At 48.1% G+C, this 23,045-nt stretch overlaps 1 protein-coding gene across 12 annotated transcripts; it reads right to left on the minus strand.

Moving 5' to 3' along the window:
* Positions 1–733: 733 nt before the first annotated feature.
* Positions 734–21,466, minus strand: LOC142043272 (G-protein coupled receptor 83-like). 12 transcript variants are annotated; one of them, XM_075054231.1, is made up of 10 exons: positions 21,313–21,466; positions 20,253–20,383; positions 20,035–20,144; positions 19,643–19,855; positions 18,203–18,288; positions 17,409–18,098; positions 16,500–16,625; positions 15,030–15,163; positions 10,015–10,623; positions 734–8,060 (listed from the first exon to the last, which is right to left on the minus strand). In XM_075054231.1, exons 6-9 carry the CDS (start codon positions 17,790–17,792, stop codon positions 10,029–10,031), a joined length of 1,239 nt encoding a protein of 412 aa, XP_074910332.1. In that variant the 5' UTR covers positions 17,793–18,098; positions 18,203–18,288; positions 19,643–19,855; positions 20,035–20,144; positions 20,253–20,383; positions 21,313–21,466; the 3' UTR covers positions 734–8,060; positions 10,015–10,028. The 12 variants fall into 12 exon arrangements, 10 of the variants coding, with proteins under 10 accessions (XP_074910332.1, XP_074910335.1, XP_074910331.1 ...); XM_075054234.1 differs by lacking the exon at positions 19,643–19,855 and having other exon boundaries at positions 18,203–18,285; XM_075054230.1 differs by lacking the exon at positions 19,643–19,855.
* Positions 21,467–23,045: the final 1,579 nt, after the last annotated feature.

Here is a 23,045-nt window from a genome sequence, read left to right on the forward strand (position 1 = left end):
CTCCTGTGAACGATACCTTAGTATAAAGTATCCCTTCCCTCTGCCTTTCTTCCTTTGAGTTCCCCAGCATTGTGCACAGCCTGTCTGTTATTTCCTATTCTATTAATTTGCTGCTATGCCAATGTTCTAAGATAATGAAAATACAATGAGTGTTCCTCACTTACCAAACATTATAGTTCAAAAACATGTAGATGTGGCACTTCAGGACATTGGTTTAGTGGGCATGGTGGTGTTGGGTTAACGGTTGGGCTTGGTGATCTTGGAGGTCTTTTCCAAACTTAATTATTTGATTTGATTTGATTTATGGCTCACCATGATAAGTGCTCAAAGGAGCAAACAGATAAAAGGTTGTAAACAGAACTCTTAAATTTTCTACAAGAGCTTTAGTTTTTCCAAGAATATGGAGAATAAAAATAATGAAAAACTACATGATATTTGGGCTTTCTGTGCTATTTTAAGTTTCTATAACAAGGGATATTAGCGAAGCTGATGTTGCCAGTGTCCTCCCTTTTCTTTTTTTTTTTTTACACCAGTCTGCAAGTGATCAGCTGTGCCGTGGGCCACACTCTACCTGGGCACACCTGTGCCGTGGTGCCTCTCCCATAGGCATGCCCTGGGCACAGGGGTCCCCTGGGGACAGCTGTGCCACAGCTGGCTGGGCTGTGCTGAGGGCAATGACAGTGGGGTGGTAACGCTGATTGATCAGCAAAACCACCCACAGTGAAAGGGAGAGAATCTTCCTTTAAAGCCTGTTGTAGAGCTGAAGTGTCTGTCCTCTTGTTGAGAAAGCTCTTCTGTCATTCTCGGATAAGGCCTAGAGGATGCAGTGACAATCTTTCACGTGGAAAGAACATGTGAGCCAGCTGGATTTTATAATGTTTGAGTTTGGAGCAAAAGAGCACAAAACATAGCCGGTCCTTTTTCCTGAGGTCACCAGGACCTTTACTCTCACTTGCAGGGCTTAGCAACCCCACTGCTTTAAAATGCAAGGGTTGCTTTGCAGGGTTGCACCGAGGATTAAGATGAGTCTCTTAGCTGCTCATTCCCTGGCCAAAACCCCAGGAACCCATTGTTTCTGTCTGGCCCCCTGTGAAATCGGGCAGTTGGGGGGCTCAGGCTGGGCACAGGGCTCTGACCAGCCCGTCAGCTCCCAGAGGGGTCAGAGGGATGCTCCTCTGGGGTGCATGGATGGAGCTGAAGGAATGATCATAGGAATTGTCACTGGAAGGTCTTGCACATCCAAGCTGGGTTTGTCACTAACCCTCAGAGCAATTTTTTCCTCTTTTATTTTCTGTCCCTCCATTTATCCATCTGCACTGTGAATCACATCATAAATGAAATAAAAAGCTGCCCTTAAATTAGAATTGATGCCCCCAGAGCTAACCAGAAATGCAGGGCACTAAACTTCATATCTGCAATGCACAGTTTAAAGACACAATCCTCCAGCTTCTCACCAGAAGTATTTCACAAGGGCACCAGTGAGGCGTTAAAAGTGGCTCATCCCGGAGACTGCTGGAAGGAGGACCACGACGGTGCCTGCAGCATTTGAATGCTGGGGGTCAAACAAGCTTAAGGTTCATTTTCAACCTGTTCCCATCTATAGCTGAGATGTCTGAATATATTGCTAAATATTCATGGTCTTTATTAGCTGTGTTAATCATTACAGTTCACCCAGAGGATGAATATATTTCTACATTGTGCCCTGCAAGCTGTGAAGGACAACAGAATACTTATATTCCACTAAATAGAGGGCAAGGTAGTGCAATTTAATACAGTTCTTTTAAATAGAATGCAGGGTAACCTTATGTTCAAGTCAGATTTAGCTTTAAGTTTCTTAAAATTAAGCTTCAAATTTAATAAAGGGAAAAAAATCTATAGCCTGCAATAGAAATGTGAACATAAAGAGGGGATGCTGCGTTGAAGTATTTATTTGGACCTGTAGCTATTGCCATCTCCATGCAGGGAACTGTTGGCATTATTCACTGTCTGTAAGCAAGAGCCACTGGTGCATTTAATTCAAGAACAGGGTAGAAAATGAAGATAGTCTATTAAATAACTGACCTGTAAACACAGATTCAGGAAAGACAATGTACTATGAAGGGAATCCTAGAAATACCGTAATGGTAAAAACTAAAACTTGATTACTTTCCAGTCTTTAGGAGGGACTTGGTTTATTAACCTTAATGTGAAAGGTCCAAGCAATGTATTACAGTTCAGAAGGAAACAAAAATTTCCTAAATAGCCCAGAGTCATCCAGTCTATTGCAGCTCCTCATTAACTGAACTTTGTGGTAAAGCCATCGTGGAAGTTTTGGGTGATCCAGGAACTCCTTGTAATTGTGAGTTCTGCCTTGTTTGACATGTATCACCAGTAAAAGATCAAAATGAGCAGTGGAAGGAGAAAGAAGCTGCAAAAGGTTTAGATCCTTGATTAAGTGATCACTTAATTCCTGTTGGAAATTGCCTGAGACAAGATGTGGCAGCAAGCAAACATCACTTCCCTCTCAAAAAAAAGAACAAAATCTGTTGCTCTAAAACTTGCCTGCCATCATTTTTATTATGTATCATAAACTATTTTGTAACAACAAGTCTGGCCACCTTGGATTCACACTGATTATGGTACTCAAGTTGGCTACAAGTGTGGATTTGAAATAGCAATGACTTCCACAGACCTGGCTGAGGAATATGCTGCAGTTCTGGTAGAATGGCACAAAACTGTTAGAAATGGTGTTTTGAAAATTACTGTCACTACTGTCAGCTACAAGCACCAACTGAAGATCCTTGCAGAGGGGAAATCCTTGGGGCCAGAAGCCGCTGAGGTTCAACAACCTGCCAGGACACAGTATGTATTAGATACTTACATATACAATGAAAGCATATGGGCATGTTAGACAGAGATGATGCTTGGAGAGGATATAAACCTTTATGCTCTGAAGCAGCATTAATTGCAAGGCAATAAGCAGAAATTCCATTAATAGGGATACTCCCTATAATTTTCCCTTATGGTGTCCCATAAAGCAATTGTTTTTGTCTCCAGCAGACAAATTAGATGGTCCATCAATCTGATTTTATAAAGCAGTTTGTCTGTTCTTATCTGCCAAGGAAATTTTTATGAGGCCTGTCATGGAAAAGTCTTTCAAGCGACAGACTATTGTATTGTAAAATCAGACACATCATTTCTGCAGGACTCGGCCTGTTGGGCTTTTTTATTACTATTTTTTTTCCTCTCACCTCTGATAAGTGACAGCTGCTCCTCATTGACAGCTCATTGCAGAGGGCAGGGTCCTCATGTGATTTGGCATTGCTGAACAAGGCATGATTAGCTGGTATGGGCTCATGGGAGAATAAAACCTCATTAGAAGGGCCAACTGCATTAATTCAACCCTTATTACTGGGGCAAAGTTAAAAATACAGGGGGCCAGGGCTTTTGCTTTCCTGTCTGGGGAGACTTCCAGTAATCCCCTAAGGACGGGTTTGCTTCAGTGCAGCGCACCAGGCGCAGACATTGCAGACCCCCCTCCTCCGGCCGTGTCAGCTCGTGTCCCTCCCGCCCGCTGTTACCTGCCCTCGCCAGCCCGGAGCATCGTGCAGGCAACTCGTGCAGCAGCGTTCGGTCATCTGCTGCTGCGCTCACTCATCAGCCAGTGACCCCAAGTGACTCCAGTCCTGTTCCGACGCAGACACCCCAAACACAGCACTGCCAACACGTCTCGGCAATGAGATCGCCTCTGACATAGCCGCTCACACAGAAAGCTCATCGGGATAAGCCGAGTGGTGCGGTCATCGTTGGAAAGGTGTGTACGCGCTGGGAGTGCTTGGACAGCGAGCTCGGGGGAGCGGTTTAGGAATATCGGCTGGAATTTGGGTGGGATTACTGCTGAGCATTAGTGGGACAGGGCAGCTTTGCAAAAAGCCTTGAATCTTTAAACTGAGCGCTGACTGCAGCCTTGTGCTTGGCGTCATAAACCTGCCCTTACCCTGTCAGTATTCCCGCTTGGGCTTCATCCAAAGTCTGGGGAGATCAGAAGCATTTTTCTCCCTACCGCAGCACAGGAGGTGATGGCTCGAGGGAAGCAGGCGTGTTTGCTCCCCAGTCGGTGAGAGGGTAGAGCCATCTGCCCTGACTTGAGGGAGAGACTCTCCTTTGCTGCTGGTGGCCCGGGGTGTCTGCTCATTATCTTCTGAGTGTTAATTCTGGGTGTGCCTTTGCATCGAAGCCTCCTGGGTGAGGTTCGGGCTTTTTCCTCCCTCGTCTTCCCCTGGTCCGGGAGTGACCCAATCTGCTGAGTTGTATCTTGGTGCAAGAGGATCGTCTCTGACACTGAGCCAGCTATAGCCCCACTTCCCAGGGCTTGATCTGGACTTAATTGAGGACATTTCCATTTATTCCTTCAGTGTGCTTTGGACAGCCCCTCAGTACTGTTTTCCACTTGAAGAGCTAACTGATGATAATCGCATTCTGTTTCTCCTTCCTGAGCTAATTTTCTGACTCATTGTGGGTTTTTTTCTGCTTGCTTTTTGCTAATCTAGTTGGCATTTTGTGGTTTCTTTGTTCATTATGTGATGGGGCTATATAAGGGGATTTGTCTCTGGAATTCAGGTATCCCCTGCACTGTGTAGTCTGTTATCGTCTTCATCAGCAACTATGCTGAAGGCAGTTAGATGCATTTGGCATGAGCTAACCTTAATAAATCTGAGTTGTTAATCACTCAGACATGTCTCTGTTGAATCTTTGCATACTGATTTGTGTGTGCTTAAATAGTTTCTCTGGAGTAGACTTCTGGTAACTCAGTGTTTTAATAATCTGCCCTCCAAATTCACCCTCGGAGTCTTGCCTCCTGGGGCTTTGCCTGCCAGGGACAGGTTCAAGTCATCTGCTTGCCAAGGCAAGCAGCACCGCAGCCGCCAAAGGTGCAGGGTGATGGCTCGGTCCTCAGCGCCTGAGCAGGATAAGGGTTCTCCAGACTGTACAGGCTTCCCGGGGGACTCTTCTCCCACCCCACACTCTTGTCCAGCCCTCCAGCCTCGGGGCTGCCACATCACCAGGCTACAGAGAGCAAACTGTGCCATGTTGGCTGCCCACACGCCGCTGCCTGCTGCCCCGACCAGGGCAGGGCTCTGGGCACAAAACCCACAGCAGCCCACTAGCACAGCCCTGCTGGGAACGGGGAGGAAAACACCCAGTGGGAAGCGGTCATCCCATTTCTGGAAGCTCTCCATTGGTCCTATTGATCATGGACCTCCGGTGCTGTTCAGGAAGCCATTCCCACAGATGAGCAGCGTGTCTGAGGACAATTTAATGAAGATTTAAGCATCTATTTACCTGCTGAGTTGGCTCAGACCTTGATCTGTTTCAGCAAAAGCAGAATTTCTTAGATTCTCTTTTCCAGACATTGGCTAAGTAAGCGCTCTGATTGCACCTGTAGTTCAGCAGAGATGCAATCTCTTGCCCTTCAGTCACTGTGCCTTGCTCAAATCAAACAACATAGCTCAGTTTATTTTATGATGTTGTGCATCCTATTGTTTGCCTGAATGCTGCTGAGAGAGTGCTGCCATGGTAGTCAGGGCATCCTCAAGTGATACAAGAGCCTCCAGGCAACAGGCAAAGCGTGCAAGGCTTTGAATCTCATTCAGGCATTGATAATTACCAGTCTAGATAGCTAAGCCATTACGAAGATGCAATACAGTCAGCTCTTACATCATGCCCATTTAGGGGAGAAAAATTCAGCGATGAAGAGATGCTACGATTGACAGATCCAAGGAAAACCAGCTAGGTTATTTTTCACAGCAAGAGATAGCTAACTACATGGATTAGCAGAAGATCAAGGGAGTACAAAGAGACCCACTTCTTTGGAGTGAGGTCTTTGATTCCTCCAGAAAAAGATTATGCAGCCATTTAAAGAAAGAAAGGAAGGGGGGGGGGGGGAACAAACACCAAAAAACCCAACCTAAGAAATATTAAAGATGGACTCAACACAAGATTAAGAGATTTCCAAGAGACTTCTACTTCACCCATAGCCACTAGACATGACAGGGGGGGTCCCAGAACAGCTTTCCTATCGAAGGGATGATGGGCAGGTACAACTCCAAGGTTTGCTTGCTGTTTCTGAGGAAACCAGCAGTCAGTCTGTACCAGCATTCTTGGGCAAACATCTCAAGAAATTACTGAAAATTTCTATCTATCCATCTTGCACTGTAAAACAGCCCTGGGGATGGGATTTAATCCCTGGCTTGGCTTGTACCCCAGAATTTGCCAACAGAGCAGATTTCATTTCAGAATCACAGCAAGAGCCATAGCTTAATATTTCTCATTGAAGATATCTGTGTTAGTGTTGTTGCTATGGTTATTTCATAAAAACCCAGGATATAATATGTACATTGAAAGAAAACACAGTAAGAAATATCTCTTTAGAAACTGTGGGAGCTTTGTGTGTACAGTGCGTCACACAGCAGCCTATGGAAAGGCACACTGAGAACAACAGGCTGTGCACGGCACTGTGCACAGGGCCAGCAGACCGTGACAGCGCTGCTGCTTGGGTGTCAGGTCCCACACAGCTCCCTTAGCTGTTACAGAGAGCTTTTGGGGGGTGAGGTGCGATTTTCCACCTTCTGTTGTTTCTTTGTGAAATGTTTGCTTTGTGAGTGGTATTCAAAGAGCCCTGGAAAGTTTTGTCCAGGGCAATAGAACATAGCAAAGAATACGCTCGTCCAGGATGAAATTTTAGGTGAGTGTTTTTGTTAAAAGCTGCATGGGTTTTTTGGGTGACACCAGTGGTGTTTTTCGTGAGAATCTATCTGAATGAGTTGAATAACTGTGAACAGCAAACAAGCCCATGAAACACAGCTAACCAAGCTCTGTGGCTGCCTTATTAACTGATGGAGGCTGCTATCACAGTTCACTTAGCGCTGCTGCTATGGCATGAGAGATAGGTACTCTTTTTTCACTTATTACTTGGCATGAATCCTGTTACCTACTGGCAAACAGTGAGTTTAAACCTTGTTTTCTGAAGGGGCCCTGTGAGAGCATGTCAGGGAAGTTCAATAGCCCAGATCAAGCCCTCCAGATCCAGAGCAAGCACCAAGTGGGGGTCTCGGGCTGTCCCCTTCTGCCCCCAGGCCAGGCCCTGGGTGACTCCACGCTTTACCCAACATTTGCTGAACTCTCTTTTCTCTGAGAAAAATCTCAGGGATTTTTCATCCCTGTCCTGAACTCTGAGGAGTGGGGGGCTTCTTCCAGGTAGTCTTTTTAAAGTAGGACCTCCCAGGACTTTTTTCCTTCCTGTGCCCATATGACACGGCATCTCGCAGGCTTTTCGTGGCCATCTCCTGGTTTGCCCCGAGGCTGCCATCACTCACGTTTCCACACTCGAAGGAAAGTTTCCAGTTGCTGGGAGAAGCCTGTCCACTGTGCCTTATAACCATTTCATTTACATCCTCAGCTCATGCTCAAAGCTTGTGCAATAGCAACCAAAGGATGAAGGATGTTGGGGTTTGCAACTTTTGGGAAAAAGTCTCCTAAACTTCTGAAGATAAGTTGAGCGGAAATGGGCTGCTGCATTTCTGTAGTGGAAACTGAAAGCTCCATACTGACATCCACCTTTCCACAGGGAAGAAATAATATTTTAATCAAGTGAAATACATGGTAGTTTCAGGGCCATTCACTAAGAGCTGATGAAAAGTGAGGAACAGTAAAAAGGCAAGTGACAGCTTCTCTTAATAATTAAATGATGTGATGCTCATTAATTAGAGATGCTTTTAACATTTTGAAAAACTCACAATGATGTTTTTCAACTGAAAATGGACCCTGCTCTCTACAGAGAGAAGGCAGTGACTGCACCCAGTGGCAAGCTGCCTTAAATTCCCATGTTCAAATAATTGTTAGTTTCCAAGTGAAGTGCCTCAGGGATCTTGTATGCATCCATTTCTGCTGCCACTCATGATGCTCTGCTGTCTTCTCCTCGTGCAGATGTTGCAATGTACACCTGAGATGTGGGGATGTGGCTGAGTGGGGTGTGGCCTGGAAGTGGGGACCTCCCCTCCTTGCTGTCCTGCTCCTTCTCACTGCACAAATGGGGAAAAAAATCAATCCTTAGTTTCCCTTCTTTGGTCTGTCTTATCCTCCCCCTGGAAGGTGGTGGGAGCACATCCTTGTCAGCAACCCAGGTTCCCCCCACCTCCTTCCCAGGCAGAAGGTCAGTCCAGGCTATCACCAGGGTAGACCAGGAACATCCCTGACCCCCAGCAGCCATGACTCCCTTTAAACTACTGAAAACCAGCACCTGGTTTTCATCAACTAGACAAACCCAGAGTCCTCAGCTGCTCCTCACAGGACATGCCTTCCAGCGCTGTCACCAGCTTGGTTGCCCTCCTCTGGACACGTTCAAGCAGCTTCACATCCTCCTTAAATGGTGGGGCCCGGAACTGCACACAGTACTCACGGTTAGGCCACACCAACATTGAATACTTTTTATCCAAAGCAGTTTGTTTGTTTGGTTTTTTTGCTATGAGTACAGTGTTTCCCTCTGAATTTCAGGTCTGAGGACAAGAGAGTAACCACCCTGGTGCGTCCGTACCAGAGCCCCTCTGTCACTGTCACAGCACGTACCAGTTGCCAGCACCGAGTTTGGAAGGATTACCCAGGAACTGTCGGGGCTCAAAACACACATAGCTTTTTTTCCAGCAAAGGACTTATGACAACTTGACCCAAAGTCTGGATGGATAAGTAAGTCATAAATATTTTCCTGTCTTTTGTCTGTCCTATCCAAGTAAGAGAAGTCCCTTGCTCGAGCTCAACCAGGGAAGCTGGGAGAAGAAGTCTGGCCTCACTGGTCTTGGTGCAGTTTTTAAGAGGGGTGGTATGATGGAGAAAGGGATGTCGCTGGCCAGGCCAGGAGATCCTTCTAGTTCCTGCTCCCCAGTGCCCAGGCACTGCTCCACACTGCTTGTGAAATCATGTAGCAATTCTGCCTTCTTTCTGCCTTTAATGTCTCTTTCCCCGTCTTTGTCTTTTTTTTTTCCTCTCTCATGTACTAAATCTTTCCTTTGTTCTGTATCCTTTTTTTCATGTGCCTCCCAAGCATAGCTAAATTAAACTGTATTTTTCAAGGACTGTAAACAAAATCTTCCCTCTTAGTCTGAGTCAATTTCGTTGTTTAAATGAAACTCTTTTACAGCAATTAGTAGTTATGGAGAATGATTTCATTCTTCAGCTAGTGAATGCTACAGCCCTGATGAAATATTTCATGGCCTTTTGTTTAGTGCCAGTGTAGGTTTATTTCCTGAATTAATATATTAGTAATAAAAACAAAAAGAAATTCTCAATGGACTAAATTTGTCCACCTGAGTGCCAACTAAGGCTGCTGCCGCTGATGCCCGGCGTGCACTCCCACTCCCCTCGCAGCTGGGGGCTGCATTCCAGCTGCTGGCTCTGCAGCTCCAGAAGCGGCAGAGAGAAGGGTGGGACAGAGCCAGGGCAGAAGGAGCGAGGGGAGGAAGAGCAGCACCATCTGAAGGGGAAACTGCTATCGACTGACCCTTACCTCTGTTGGGAGGCTTTGGGGTAAATTATCTGCTCAAACTCCATGTGGATGGAGTCAACCTGGATGTCCAAGTCCTTCTTCAAACACATGTCAGAACGGGTCCATTTCTGTTGCTCTGCAAAGTCCCCATGTTGTGGCATGTGTTACGAGCGCTGAGACAGGCCAGCGACTTGGGACAGCATGAGCAATGACGGAAACCTGGGTCCCACTCCCTCTGCTAGTAATAAGATGGGAAAGCCTCAAAAGCAAATCACCCTGTCTGTGGACCTCCATGTCCCCTGCACGTATACCTGCTCCTTGGAGCAGCTGCAGCTGTGGGCTCACGGGAAGGGTGTTTGAGGGGCTCTGCTCCCACTGCACTGAGTAAAGGGTGATACAAGTCAAAAGTCGGTGGTAAAACACCAGAGCAGCAACGTCGGTTCCTGAGGAGAAACGGGGAGATGCCCTTTGGTGTCCACCGAATCCAGCTAACTCACCTCAGCCCCGCAGCTCACAGGTCTGTGTCGACCGTCTGGATGTTCACGGTGGAGCAAATGGTCTGCAAGGCAGGTCCCTTCCTGTACCTGGCCTGCTCCGTCCATGCCTCGCGGCAGGACGTGACCACAGGCGGCAGCACGTTGTCCGTAGCCTGAGGCACCTTCTGGCACATGCAGAGCAGCGACTTGAGCTCCGAACGAAAGCTCTCATTCAGCCAGCAGTAGATGAAAGGGTTGTAGCAGGTGCTGCTCATGGCGAACCAGTGCAGGGCGAAATAGAGGGAGTTCTTCGTCTTTATGCCTAGACTGGAGATGAGCACCACATAGCAGTTGAGAGGGAACCAGCAGACAGCAAAGACCACCACCACCAGCATCAGCATCTTGATGCTCTTCTTCTTGTTCTTGTGGTGGGTGATATACTGCTGCGTGGTGATGTCTCCAATGGCATTGCGGAGCCACAGCTTCTTGGCCAGGCGCGTGTAGGTGACAGTGATGATTAGAAGAGGCAGGAGGTAAAGAAGGAGAAAGGTAGACAGGTCCAGATACTTCCAGACCAGCTCTGCAGGCTCAGGAAAATCAGGGAGGCACAAACTTCGGACAGTGGCTTCCCTTGAAAAACAAAGAAATACATATATAGCATGTGGCCATCGCTGCGCAAATGGAAGCTGCTAATTTGGCAAACCACAGCGGGGCTTCCACACCACCCGCAGCCACCTCAGATTTGTAGTTTGGACAGAGGAGAGCCAGGTATTGCTCATCTCAACAAGACAAAGTTCAGTCAAACCTCTGTTTCCCAGAAAGTCTTCTCATGATGTTCTCTGTGTCTGTCTTACCAAAGATAAGCCAGGCTACTGTGTGGTGTTATCTCCTTTCCCCTTAAATAGCTGTGCTGTCTGATAGAAGACATCCTTAGAGAGACAAAGCGGAGTTTCCTCTTAGGAGCTGCAGTTGATTTTAAGTGAATGAGTCCCTTGTGTCCCCTTAACATGGCAAAAGTCACCCCAATGGCCCATTCTCACAAAAGGGGCTACTGTGAAAGAAGCCCTGACCTGGCTGCATCTGCCCCTTCCCTGTGTGCATGGGCACAGAGACATGGCAGTGCCAGTCTCCTCTTCCCCAAAAACCCAGTGCAGAAGGAACGAGGGCAGTGGGTGAGACCCACCTAACTCCTGCTTTTCTCCAGTCCCATAGGTGATTCCTATGCACCTGGAAAAAGGACACGTTATGCCCAGGTCTCCCTCAATGTGCCCACCTAGAAGTCCAGCCGGGATGTATTACTCCTCTTGCGTGTGTGCTGTGCAAACTGTTGGTCTGGCCAAGCACAACTGACCTGATCTTCCCGGGACACAGCAGAGTCACAGCACGTGCTGGGATCACTGTTGCAGCACGCTTGCAATAGTTCTGACTTGTCTTTGCCAGGCTGGATCTGCAGCCCGTGCCCTACCTGGGTACACCGGCCTGTCTGTGCCCTGAGCAGGCACAGGACCCCCTCGGCCAGAGCAGAAAACCGCTGCAGCAGCTGGGAAGTCAAAGCTGTTACGGATTGAAGGGGAAGGGGCTGCTGGAGGCTGGGGACCATGCGACAGCCTCACAGCCACGACCCCACCTGCATGGACAGCACTCTTTCCTTCCTGTACTGACCATCCCATTTCCGTCAGCTTTTCAGGAAACTGGCTGTTAAAACCTATCTTAAAACAGAAGTGGTAATTAGAAAACCTGGTCATTTAAGTCAAGTTTAACTTAAGCCTGACAGTTTAACTTCTGACGCTTAACTGACAAAAGAACTGAGTTGAACTACATGTGATAGCTTATTTTAACAGCACTTCAGCAATCTGTCACATTCAACCCAGCGGATCCAGGCTCTGTTTGCATTTTTGGGCTGGCAGTGGCTCTCAAGCTGATGCAGCCCAGCACCCTCTGCAGAGCACTGCCTGTCCCCTCCGCATCCTGCAGCAGATGACTGGAAGTGATGAAACATTAGAAGAAAGGAGCACTCGCGCATTTCTTTCTGGTGATGTTTTCTCCTTTTCTTTTCTTTTTTCCCCCTCTTTTTCTTTCTCCTATTCCATTTTGCCCTTCTCTCTTCAACACTCATCCTCTGCTCACTTGTATTCAGCACAGACTGTAATCCCCATCAAGCTGCATTATTCGTTGCAGTATTGATTAATATCTTTAATATCCCGTTTTCAACCTCTAGAGCTAGCTTTTGTGCCACAAATAGAAGATTGCTTGAAAATGGACAGCTACGAACAGGGCCTGCGTGTGGCTGTTGGAGGGATGACAAAGGGTGCAGGAGCAGAGCTCTGCCGAGTGCGGCCGTGGAGGACCTTGGAGATGCTGCTCAAGAGGCAAACTGACGCAGAAAGGAACATCATCCTTTCTGAACCTCGCACGGGTGAGGCCAGCCCCTGCCTGCAGGCAGCTCTGCCTGCCTGCCTGCTTGCCTGCCAAAGGGGACTTGCCAAAGCAACTGGGGATCTGGTAAGGGAAGCAAGCGCAACGCCCAAGGTGATACCGCAGCCTGGGGTCAGACCCACCATGGCTGAAGAGCAAAGCCACAGGGAAAGAGCAGAAGCGATGGGGCAGGAGCAGGGCTGTCACCCCTCACCGCCCCCCCGGGAATCGGCTTGAGCTCGGGACAGTGTCTGGGCTGCGGCCATCGGCATCGGGAGTGCAACTGAGGCTGAGCAAGGGTGACACTTTGCTGCTTGCGGAGCTTAAAACCACTATTTGAACGGAGCAGGCAGCAGAGCAAGCCCGCAGGTTCATCGAAAAAACATCTGCTGCCCTTGCTGCCCCCCTTACCTCCCACCCTCTAAAGGAGGGGCACAGAGCTGTAGGAGAGGCTCACAATTTTTTCAGGGAAGAGGCTGGTTGAGAGCAAAACCAGACAGGACATCGTGTTTTGGTGAATTCTGGTACAACCACAGACTGAGCCACACTGTTGTGCACTGCAGCCGGGGAGGTTGGACGCTGGTGGAGCCCACGTTCTCCTGTCCCCAGAACCCCAACAGCTCCCTGGTGGCACTTCTCAGGAGCCCCTGGCCCTGCAGGAGCTATTACGAGCAATATTACAACTGCAATTTTTATTCAATGGAAAGCAGGGATGAGAATAGCACGTCCTGGAAGTCCTTATATTGCCGAGCTGCCTCATGCCAATGCGAGGCTCGGTTTCCTCTGGCCATGTTAAAGGATGAACAGAGACAGGTGCTGCGAAACAGATAGCAGTGTTTGTTCATTCATAAGCAATTTGTTCAGTAATACCCCGAACACAGCTGCAAAGCAATGCGAGTACAGGAGTAACCCAACACTTTGTTTACAAAGTCTCAGCAGTTGAAGATATTATATCCCCTGCAGAGGTATCTCTCAGTCAAATCAATATCATGAGCACAAGTAAGGAAGAGCTGCGAAGCCCCAGATTACACTCCCATTTTGTGTAACTTCTCATATACAAACAGCAATGAAAAGCCTGTGTGGGGAGTTAAATGCTCTCCCTGCCATTCTAATGGGAGGGAAGTGACTGTGCTGTAAGAAGAAAAGTATTTGTCCTTTATACAGAAGCTCAGTATCTACAATAGGAATTTTTCTCCTGCTGCTTATTACTGCCTCCTTACCCGGTGCACTGGGACACCGCTCTCAGGTTGGAAATACTGCTCACTGTAAGATTATCCCCTTGGCCTCCAGTCTGGCATTCCTGTGAAATGCAGGCACCAGCAGCATGGCACACCACCACGAAAAACACCAGTTTGTGTAGCATTATGGACTGTTTTCTAGCCAGGCGGACTCATAGCAGTGCCACAGGCTGGTGGGGACAAGAGGGCCAGAACAGGTTGGGTACCATGGAGGAACAAAAGACTGCAAGGGCAAACCACCCCAAATCTTCTGGGTCTGTATTTCTCCCTGGTGGAGAGGGTAACTTCCTAGCAATGAATGTCATCACTCGACCAGCTGGAACGGAGGGGCAGGGAGATAAGCCGCTTTGTTTTTTCCCCTTTTCTTTTTTTCCCCTCTAGATCAGAATCTTCATTTTCTTCTGATACTTCAGTAGTCCTCATATGGATGTGAAATTCCACTTCATCTCCTTCTAATAGCTCCTGTTGCTGTGTTCAGCCAAGCAAAGAGCGCCCTTCTCTGCTGGGCAAGGCAAAGTAGCACACGGAGACAATGTCATGTCCCTGTCAAAGCACTGTTCCTCTCACCAGCCCTTCACTGCAGAGGAATAGGTGGAGGTTTCTCTTTTGCTTTTCTTGTTTATGTAACATTGGGCAGAGGAGCCTCAAGCTTTAAGGAAAGCTGGTGCTTTTTCATAAATCCAGATGGATGAAATGCAAGGGAGCTAAAACATGTGAATCGGCATATGAAGTCTTGGAGATCTGGGGTTTGTGGCCCTGCTGACTCACAAAGGTGGTCCTCTCCTCCCTCTTCTTTCTGTATAGTCTTGCTAATATCAGTACCAGATGTTTACACCATGAGTTTTATTTTCTTTCTTTTTCAAACTGCAGCTTTGACTCTCTCCTCCTCCTCCTGAGCAAGTTGGCTAGACATGGTCTTCCTAGGTCTAAGGAGCTGAGCAAGTGCGAGGAAGGAAGAGGAAAGGCTCTCAGGAGAAAATGACCTTCTCAGGACAAAGCTCCTCCTGACAGTATCATGACACTGGAGGAGGTTTTTCTCACTGACCTGCTGTGCCCTGGCCAGGCTGTGCCTGGAGCCTGCCACCAGCATGGGGCTGGGAGGTGAGCCTAACCCCCTCATCCAGGCATTTGGGCGATGGTGAAAGCAAACCCAGGTCCTGAGGACATGCATGCCCTGCAGAGAGCAGAGAGCCAGGCAGCTCTTACAGCAGGCCAAGCCTCTGCTGTGGGAAGTGAAATTTCATCCACGCACAAACTCCCACTGATTCTACTACGTCCTTGCCCAAGCTTGGGAGCCCTTCCAGCAGCTTTTGCCACTGAAAGCCACTGCTGCAGAGGGCTATCGGAACTCTTCATGCTTGCTTGGAAGGGGAAATAACTCACCTGTAGTTATACTGGAAAAGCTTTTGATAGATGGCATGGGGTAGGGAGAAACAGGTTGCCATCAGCCAGATAACAGAGATGCTCAGTGCTCCCTTCGTTAGTGACATCCTCTGCTTCAGTGGGTTCAGGATGACCTGCAACAGAGAGTTCACCATGACTTTTATTGCACAGGAAAGCAAAGTCCCTCCACCAGTACACACAGCAGAGGCATTTTTTGACATGATCTAATGCTGTTAAGAAAATTACAGCCATGATTAGGAAAATGTCCTGCTTATTACAGTGACCTGGAAAATGGGAAATATTGCACTTTTCAGTCTTCTCAGAAGTGCTTTCAAATAAAATTTTTCCTCTATTTTGTTCTGTGAGGACCATTTTCCTTAAATTGTGGGTTACATTAGGTAGGAAAAAAAGGATATCTACACAAGTCTCTTCACTTATGGGTACGCCTGTTTATTTTATATGAATCTTTTATAAAGAAATGTCTCCTGTTCTAGCTGAACCTATGAAGCTGAGCCCCCCGCCTCGTTTCAGGCACTAACTCACCTTTTATGAAATTTTCTTTGTTAGATGAAAAGGTAAAGAGCTTATAAAAATCTGAGAGTCTGGAAGATACTATTTGGCTGATAGGAAATGAGAGTGATTGCTAGAGATAAGCGTGTGGCCTGGGCTGCCCTCTCTTTCCTGTACTGGTAATGCAGCGAGCATTTATCACAGTGGGCAGCTGACACAGCCAGGCTGCAGGCAGACAGTGGGTACAGTCTTCTCACAGCTCTGAAGTCTCCTCCCAGTATTTCCAACAGAGACTTCCCGCTCTGCTGCTCCCCTTTATACTGGTCCAGCATTAGTCCCATAGTTACACCACGGGACTTTAGTCTCAGAATTCCTTTGTACTCCATCTGTCCTGCAGTTTGATGGTGTTGCAAATGCCCAATAGGAAAAAAAGAGCAAAAGAACCAACAGGCAACTAAATCAGAATTTAAGCTCAGGATGCTACAGACTGGTATTCTGTGGGGTTTGGGTGGTAGATTAAAAAGCTTGGAAAAGTTCCCTGTACGGCTGAAGTAACGCTTTGCACTCAGCGTCGGCTCTGCTGTCTTTCAAGGTCCCCCCTGGCTCTTGAATCAACTTGTCCTGCCATACTTGTGGGCTAGGTTGGACCTGACTCTTTTCAAACTACCTGAAAAAGGTGTCCTCACTCTTTTCCACTGAAAGCCTGGGAGTGTCCTGTGAAACCTGTGATGCTGCATTTTGTTTTTTCTCTCCTGCCCCGTACCTGGGAGCCTACAGAAGTCCACCAAGCCTTCCTACCCCTGATGCACGAGGGGCGTCTTGGAATTTAGCTCTAGAGCCTTCTCACTGGATGTGGGTTTAATCCCCAAGATTCAGCCCCCTTGAACCCATGGCTCAACAGAGAGTGACAGGGGCTTGGGAAGAGCCTTGCAAGGGAATGGCAGGCAGGCAAGGTTTTACCTGGTGCCTGTCCAGGGCAATGGCCGTCAGGGTCAGTGTGGAGACGTGGAGGGAGCAGTACTGCACGAAGCGGCTAATGTGGCACATGGCTTTTCCAAAGATCCACGTGCTGTTCACAAACCGAACCTGAGGGGAAAACAACAGGTCATCAGCCAGCAAATGTACTGAAAACAAATCCACAGGGAAACCCTTTGGATTGCACCTGAGCTGGCACATGGGTTTTGGCTGGCTGGGCAGCTCCACCTGAAATCCAAAGAAAGATTAGCTATGTTGGATTTTGAAACACCTTTACATAAGAGTTTATAAGGTCAAACCCCACAGAGCCCTCCTGGCCTATTTGTATAAACACTATTTGTGAACAGCAGTAATAACTTTTTGATTATACTAACAACTGTATTTGGAAAAAGTGGACCAAGTTTTGGTCACACAACCCCCCCACCCCCCCTTCAGGTCTGGCGAGCTTTCACTGAAGACTTTACCCAACTGGCAGCTCTGAAAAGCTTAACTACTTTCTTCCAGTCACCCGAGTATGAATGGCATGCGAGTTGTTTTGACCCACTAAGTTTTAAGTGTGACTCTCTAGTGCTCTCCTGCATGTATGTTAAAGGTACGTGTTCCTCCAGGCACTTATTCTGCATTCCCCAAGAAGCTCTTGCTGTGGATTGGTGGCACACTTGGGGAGACTTTAGAGACTTTTAGGAGAAACAGAGTCTAACAGAGCAAAGGGAGCCCACAGGTTGCTGAACAGCATTTTACTTGCCTGGCAGAGTTGTCTATTAAGACTTGATTGTGTTGGGTTCATGCCTCAGTCCTAGAAGAGCATGCACAGAGAGGGTGTGACTACCAGGCGCAGCATTCTTGTGAGAGAGTCCCCTCCTGGCTGAAGGGACAGCACAGCGGGCCACTTACCAGGGTAAAAGGTGTGTTGAGCAGCGTGATCATAATGTCAGACACTGCCAGGTTGACGATGAAAAGGCTGGTGGCTGAGTGCATCCTCTTGTTCTTCAGCACCACGTGGCACACCAGCATGTTCCCAAAGAGAGACATGATGATAATGACTGAGTACGCCACGATTAGGAGAGCTTTCACTGTTGGTTTCTGGGATTCCGGCTCGTATTTAGCCCGCTCAGCAAATTTCTCCCACTCAACAATGCGGCTGTCCGTCCAGTTGAAGGTGGTCCTGTTGGTTGCTTGGTAGATTGACATGAGTTTGGCCAAGGACGAATAATGGTCTAACTCCTCAAGAAACCCCATCATCTGTGACCTGTGTGACTGAAGCAGCAAGCGAGGCATGGTGGGTTAACCCGAGTCTTCACTCAGCTTGAGGCTGCTGTGATCACAGCTCCAAGCTGATACAGCAAGTGATCCATCACCTTCAACTGCTTGGCTCTCTGGGAAGCTGGCGAAGATGCAGCTGCTGTTACAAACACCACTTTAGAACAGAAAGCTGGAGGGAGCCTCTGAGGTGTGGTGGGTTCCCCGGGGGCAGAGGCGGCACTGGGGAGCAGTTCCAATGGGCACGTTGGAAAGGGGCTGGTTTGGGACCGCACGCTGTCAACCCCTTCATATATCAAGAAGAGCAATAGCTCCATGGGCGGGCTGGAAAGAAGAACTAGTTATTACATGTAGCAAATGTAAGAAAACCTCAGGTGGGGGTTGAAGTTCTTTTAATCCCACATCAGCTTTTTCTTCTTTGTTCTCACCTGAGTCCATTTTTCCTCCAAGTTCCACAGAAGGCTGCGCTCTTGGTGCTTTCATCCTCTACTTCAAAACACCCAGTTCTTTTCTGCTGAAATGTAAAGGCAGAGCCATTTGAGGGATCATTTTTAAAAGCAGAGGTAGCTTTTGTCAGCATTTAACCCCAGCAATTATCCTAAAGCAATTCAGAACCTGGAAATCACATCAGAAAGTTGACTTTAGTCTATCTCACATTTTCTCCTCCAAACAACTGAATTCTGCTTCCAGTGTTTCAGTTTCAGCGAGAAAATGGTCTTTCCTGCAAGAGGCGAGACTTAGCAGTAGAGGCATGCAACTCACGGAGGAGCCACTTACACTGTATGCAAACAAACCAACATACAGCGCTAGATACACAAGAGCAATTCCCTAGAGACAAAAATCTCTGCCTCCTCACCTTTACCGCTCTCCATTTTCAGATATTTCTGGTGATTTTAGATTGCATTGATCTACTGATGTTAGGTGGAACCTATTAACTATGCACACCGGTATTTACAGATATGCTACATACGGGAGCAGAAAGTAATTTAGAAGCTCTGTCGGGTTCTCCGAGAGGGTGGTTGGTTTGTTTGGTACACACCATTCCCATCAAGCCCCGTGGCTGTGTGCACAAATCAATGGACCTCACATGGTGTGAGGGATTAATAAGCAGAGCTTGCAGAGCACTAAAAGCCTCCCTGACACCTTCCCACACAGCAGACTGGCAGGCTACCTGGGGCGGCCAGCTCACTGCATGGCAGGTGGTGGCCTGAGGCAGACCCCAAACCGACACAAGGCAGTCACCTAGGCTGCAAACACCACCATGAGTCAGAGAGCAACTCTTTTCTGATGGAAATAAGGTGCTGGGCACTGTGTGTTTGTACCTATGCATTCCCATAATACAATCTGCTTTGGTTTGTCTGCTTACTCTGGGGAGTGTCGGGAGTACCAGAGGACCTACAAGGGGATGCCTCTCAAAAGCAAGTGGATGTTAAAGCAACTCGGTGGGGTGGAAGGAGGGAGGAATCACCCAGGAGACAGAGAGAAGAGCAAATCTTGAAAAGAGGCTATGGCTATTTCCTTGGCAAATTTATGAGTGAAAGAAGCCTGGGTGGGACAGAGAGCATGACAAACACTCGCAGGTTCTGCTAGAGCAAAGCAGCTGTAATGCAGCAGGCAATTCAGCTCCTTGTTGTTCTCCCAATGCTGATGGTATTGAGAGCATCAGGACCAGTGCTAGACCAGGTCCCAGTCTGACTCTCTCACAAGACATAAACCTGGGGAGCTGCCATGAAACTGGGAGCAGAGCTGAAACTGGGGAAAGGGATCATTCACCTTGTTTGAAAAAGATGGTTGGCACACGGGACTCACTGCAGCAAAACATCTCAGACTAGGAGCTTGGCATGAGTCAGGAAGGATTTAATGCTTACACAGGTAATGAGAGAATTCAGAACTACATCCCTCTGGGCTTCTGGGGTGGGAGAGCAGATGGGCACTGAGGGCCTTAACAGCCCTGCGATGTTTATCCCATGCCAGGATAAGGTGCGCAGGACTCAACACCTCTTTATTGTCCGCTGTGGTATATGATGAGGATGTCATTCCTTTATGGTGCACGGCAGCTCTCAGTGGGCAGTGAGAGGGACCTACGGGTAATGCAGCATGTGTGTAACAAAGAAATATGATTTTAGCCAGCTCCAGCTGAACCACTTTGAACAAACACAGCTGGGATATTCATGCTACAGAAATGCTGTCACTGAGCTTGAGAGACGATGCTGTGGTGTGACAGATGAAACCACCTATTGCCCTCCCTGCATCAACTTACATTAGGTTCTCATGTGGAGACTTGTCTTTGCTGCCATCAGATGAGGCCAAGTTTCAAGAAACTGCTATAATGCATGGGTCAAACGAGATCTGCAGTCTGTATGCTTCAATCTGGTGGATGGTAAGAAGAAACCTCGTACAGATTATTCAATTTAAAAAAGCCCAAAATGTTTTTCTCAATTGCCTGTGTGTTTGAGAAGCCTGTTTTTCAAGGACTACCTGTAGGACCTGCACTCTTGAGTAGCTCACACTGGTCGGGGAACCATGGCCTTAAATGTGGATCATGAATGGGGACATCTCTTCTTCCTTGCTACATAACAGCCATTTCTCTTGTGCTTGTGTCCAGGCCCCTGTACAATCAAATCAAAAAGCTGATCCATCTGAAAATTAAATTAAAAGTGTTTTCAGCTGGATTGGTTTCCTGACCTGACCCACTGCATGGCTGAACCTTGTTCTTTCCAGGGAAGGCTCTAGGAACAAGTCATAGAATCATAGAATATCTTGGGTTGGAAGGGGCCCATAAGAATCATCGAGCCCAACGCCCTGCTTCTCGCAGGACCACCTCACACTAAACCATATGACTAAGAGCATCATCCAGACGCTCCCTGAACTCTGACAGGCTCGGTGCCGTGACCGCTTCCCTGGGCAGCCCAAGGAGAATGGAAGAGCTTAAGGTGATGGAGCTGTAACCTGATTTTCTAACACTGAATTTCTCCTCAGACCTTTCTATACCCAGTAAAACGTTACTTTCAGTAACCGTCGAAGCTCTTGGTGCTGGCTGCTGCCTTGGACCACGCCACAGGGGCGGCAGACAGGACTCGCCTGTTTTCCTGAGAAAGGGTGTGTATAAACGCAGGTTATCCTGATGAGTTGAAATACTACGCTTGCATGCAGCAGGAATGTCTACCTTTCTGTTTTTATAACGTTATAATATGAAGGACCAGAGAGGAAGAGCCTACCTCAGTACAACTTTTCGCAGCGCTTCTAGCATCTGCTTCTCACAGTGTGGCTGAGCGCTCCAGCTGCTTCAGCAGTCCTTTCCTCCCGACGCAGAACCGCTCACCTGCCACCCCCACACACTTTAAAGACCTCTTCCCGACAGCCGTCTGCCGGGCGCTCTGAATTCTGACTAGAAACCAACGTTTCACCCCCTGGAGCAGATAAATCTTTACATAACAGCACGTACGTTGCGAGCACAAGTTACACACAGTTTCCCAACAAAAAAAAAACAAGGAGAAAAAGAAACAAACCAAAAAAACCCACCCAACCCATCACTTACCCCACCGCCGTCCGGCCGTTTGCATCCCCCGGTCCCGGTCCCGCGGGGCAGCAGCGGCTCCTCCAGCTCCGCTCACCGAACCACACCCCCCGCCTCCCCCCGCCGCCCCGCCAATCCGCGGGCGGGGCGGGGCTTGGGGCGGGGGTCACTACTCCATTCATAAAAAAAAAAAAGCCCCGGGCGCGGCGCCGAGCTCCGCCGCGGATCGGTGCCCCGCAAGGCTCCCGTCCCGTCCCGTCCCGTCCCGTCCCGTCCCGAGCCGCAGGGAGCACGGTTTCCCTGCAGGCAGGCTCGCACGGGGTCGGAAAGCAGCACCACGGGCTAGCGATTCTCTCCGCGTTTATTTCCGCGCCGCGGATTCGCGTACCCTTCACTGGCACTGAAAGAGAGGTGCAGGCACAGACAGAAGTTTCCAGCATAGGGGACGACTCGATGGGAATGCCAACTCACGTGTTCCTCCGTGGCGTTTCAGCAGGGTAAAGAGCGGCTTACAAGTTTCACGTTATTCTTCCACTTTAGAAGCGTAACAGCAGATAGGATGCTCGATACGTGTAGTGCAAATTGTCACTGTTCCTTTTGAAGGTGAGCTGTTTGTAAGTTCTTGTGAAACAGGAACAAGGTTCTTCTTCTAAGAGATTTGGCTGGTCTCAAAAGTCATTAACAAGAGTTAGAATAATACTTTGGGTTTTTTCTTCCATGTGGATTGCCACAACACATACACGCTGATGCTGAGGATGAAAGTCTGACCTCCTCCCTACGTTAAGTCCCAGACCAACTGGTATGGAAAGTTAGTGCCTGTGCCACCTTTCTGAAAGGGGATTGTTGAAAAGCCTGATTCAAAGCCCAGCGAGCTCAGAGGAGATCTTTGTGTTGACTTCTCTGGGCTCCGGATCAAGTCCACGGGCAGAGCTGTGGTGCTTGCAGCCTCCCAGCGAGGATGCAGCAATTGCCGAAGAGCAGCCACCGGGATGCAGGCCTGAAACCAGGCTGGGTGGGCTGTGAGCGTGGGTCCTTCACTGCCTTTTCTAGTACAGAGCATCTGTGAGTACAAAGACGCTGTAATGAATGGAAAAAGGAGGAAAAAAAAAAAATCCTCACAAACCTCTCCAAGCCCAGATTTCTGAAATGAGGCTCTTTTAGTGGATTTTCAGCACTGACAGATTGTTCTTAGATAAGTGTTTTTCCCACGTCTGGACTCCTCTTGACAGATGCTGACACAGAAATGTGAAGGAAAAAAAAAAAAAACCCCAACAGTTTAGGCTTCAGACAAAGATTTTAGACAACATGTTTTTAAACTAGATATTATCATCTTTCTCATCTATATGCTGTGTGTGTCACTCACACCTAATTTAAAAAAAAAAAAAAAGGTTCTGTTTTCTGCCCACTTCCAGTAGCCTCTGTGATCTCCTGATCCTGCCCATGGCTCCTTTCCCACTGTCCATTTCTTGCCTGGCACCTCTACAGCCACGTCACGCCAAGGTGAAGGCTGGCTCCCGGGCCACATGTCATCGGCAGGGGAGCAACTACGGGCCGGGGAACGCACAAGAGAGACGTGGGACACAGAGAACATGCCTTCTGCTAGATTAAGAATTTTGTTTACGGGTAAAAAGGTCACACACTGATGTGCGGAGGCAATAATTGAGATTAATTGCAAGTCTAAGGTTTTAACAGTCCAGTCCAATTCAACAAGCAGCTGTTAGTAGTCCTGTTTGTTACAATGATAAGACGACTTT

This window comes from Buteo buteo, chromosome 22 (genome assembly GCF_964188355.1).
Source record: "Buteo buteo chromosome 22, bButBut1.hap1.1, whole genome shotgun sequence".
Lineage (NCBI taxonomy): Eukaryota > Metazoa > Chordata > Aves > Accipitriformes > Accipitridae > Buteo > Buteo buteo.